A 2,693-nucleotide genomic window follows, 5' to 3' on the forward strand; every position below is an offset into this window, starting at 1 on the left:
TAAAAATACAAAAAAAAAGAAAATTTCACACAAGTTCACTAATATTAATTTCAGAGAATTTGAATTCCATTTCATGAATCAAAATTTGGGAAATTTATATTAAAATATTTTATAATATTTATAAACAGACTTTTAGAACGTCATTACTACTTTTCCAAAAACAACTCGCTACGAAGTTATTATAAACTGCTAACTTTCCTAAAAATGAACATTAATTTGATGAAACTGGCCAGTAATTATTAATTATAATATTTGAAAAAATAATCATAAAGGTTTACGGGACATGGTACTCGGTTGTATCCAGTAGCATTATTTTTTTCCGGTCCAAGACAAAATTATAGATGTCTTCTCACCTATAAAATATCTAATAATACTTTTATCATCATATTAAATCAAAACATGAAAATACTTGGAAATTCCCTCCTCTGGCTCTGTTGACTATTGATATGTCTAATTCTTCTAGTTCGTCTCTCCTTATATATCCTATCCATTACTCCCAGTAACCCTGCCTGGTTATCCGAAGGGTTTCGACTTGTGGAGCTCAGATCATCCAGCCATGCAGTCTCCGACGCAGGAGCAGTCAAGGCTCCTCCAACGCCAAGTCATCTCCGGCAAACAATTCCTGCCGCCGGCCAAAACACGATGGCCAGGGTGTTCAGACAACCTTCTCCGCCCTCTAAGCTCGCCAACTACCTCCCACCGGCACCACCCTGATCTTCAACGCTGTCCTCCCTACCATCTACAAAGGTGCCAGTGCTCTTCCTTGAGCACCGTCATGATGAAAGTCGTCCTCGGCCTGTGCACCACCATTTGCTTCTTCACTCAGTTTCACCGACAGCTTCCAAGGCCGCGAAGGCAACTCGTCTATGGATTCGTGCTTCCAAATGGACTCAAAGTTTTCAAGCCTGACCCTGACGTGCAGGTCCCCAAGGATGACAAGTACAGGCTGGAGTTCGCCGACTTCGTGCATGCGGTGTTGTCCGTCGTGGTGTTCCTCGCCATAGCTTTCTCCGATCAAAGAGTTATTGACTGTTTGTTTCCTCGTAAAGCCGATGACGTGCATAACGTGATGGATACTTTGTCTTAATTGTGGGATTTGCTTGTTCTTCTTTATTTCTTCTCTTCCCCATCACCAGGCGCGGATTCGTCCCAACCTGAACCAAACTAAATAAGCATTATTCTTGTTGAATTTTTGTGCGTACTTAATTAACCGTCTGAGAAATGGATTTGTCCTGAATGAATATTCCCATCTCTGATCCAAAGGATTCGCTATTCAGCATTGTATTGATTCAAAGTTCAAACTTCAAGATAGACTACACGTGTATACTAAAAACATGTAATTATAATTAGACGAAGTCTGCTACTGCCATGCAGGAGTAAAAATGATGATAATAAGAAACGACTTTCTTTTTAATTAAATGAAGAATCGTATATAGAGGGATCATGTACTTACGCCTATCCTGTGTCTCCTTCTTGGTTGAATTTTATTTCGTCAAGACGCCACTTTGGATCTTCAAATCGGTTTACTTGGATTGGCTATATTCCCAGGAATTTTTAATATAGTAGTGATGATAGTGGAGATTCCGGCTAAGATTTCTCATGCAATTACAATATTTTGATTTAAATCATGTGCTACAATATTCTAATGTTTTGAATTTAAACTTACATCCGTGTTTTGATCTAATATATATAAGCGCTACATTAATGACTGCAGATAATCATCATGATCACCACCATAATTAATTGACTTTGTATTCTATTTTCTAAATCTCGATCTACGTTGATTTTGTAGTAGTTATCATTTTTAACGGAACTTTGATGAGATAGGATAATGGGACAGACGAGGGAAATGAGTTGACACAGACTGAGTGGGACAGACGAGGTGAATGAGTTGACACGAATGAGCCACGTTAATGGTTAAAATGGGCTAGCAAATTGCCACAAAAACAAAAAAATAAAATCGAACCTGTATTGTAGGCACCTTTTTAGGAGTCAGCTTTGCTCCTACACAAAGTCACTCCTCCTTTGCTCCTCTGCACTGTCTAAATTATTCTCCATTTAATTTTTTTCTTTTTATTTTATTTTTATTATATTTATGAAATAAAAAAATTTATAAAAAATTATAAAAAATATAGGTACTAAATTTGATCATCATCTCAATAGTCTAGATTTATATAATTAAAATATATCAATTATAAAAAATTTAAAAATTATAATATTAAATAAACCGTTCAAATTAAATCATCAAAAAACGATACTATTCAAGAGTAGATTTATTAATTATTTTATAAATATTTATTTTTGTAATACAATTTAAAACTATCCAGATTGATAATCAAATTTATTATAAATATTTTTTATAATTTTTATAAATATTTTATTTTAATAAATATAAAAATAAAAAAATTTTGAATGGTTCAAATTAATTTGGAGAGTGTAAATTTACTCCTGGGCGCAAAGGAGGAGCGACCTTGTGGAGGAGCAAAGCCAACTCCCCTTTTTTAACCTCACAGCTCACATGGACTCAATGGATTGTTCCCCCCTTTCTTTTTTTCTTGTTGGGGGGCAAAATAGACAAAGAAGTTGATGCATATAATTTGAATAATCCAGAAATGTCGCCATTGCATGGAATAATAATATTTAGTTGTATGATAAGCAACGACCCAACTCCCACTTGCCATGTTTTTCTGGGG

The 2,693-nt window shown here is 35.2% G+C and overlaps 1 protein-coding gene across 1 annotated transcript; it reads left to right on the forward strand.

Moving 5' to 3' along the window:
• The first annotated feature begins 419 nt into the window (after window positions 1-419).
• LOC129304507 (protein DMP9-like) lies at window positions 420-1,189 on the forward strand. The gene has a single exon (XM_054944192.1). It carries the CDS (start codon window positions 557-559, stop codon window positions 1,085-1,087), a length of 531 nt encoding a protein of 176 aa, XP_054800167.1. The 5' UTR covers window positions 420-556; the 3' UTR covers window positions 1,088-1,189.
• Window positions 1,190-2,693: the final 1,504 nt, after the last annotated feature.

Source organism: Prosopis cineraria, unplaced genomic scaffold (assembly GCF_029017545.1).
Source record: "Prosopis cineraria cultivar Desert tree isolate PC_DT_omini unplaced genomic scaffold, ASM2901754v1 PC3, whole genome shotgun sequence".
Lineage (NCBI taxonomy): Eukaryota > Viridiplantae > Streptophyta > Magnoliopsida > Fabales > Fabaceae > Prosopis > Prosopis cineraria.

Bases quoted from the DNA above. Each gene is read 5' to 3' on its own strand.
- LOC129304507 (XM_054944192.1), top strand. From the start codon at position 557: ATGCAGTCTCCGACGCAGGAGCAGTCAAGGCTCCTCCAACGCCAAGTC.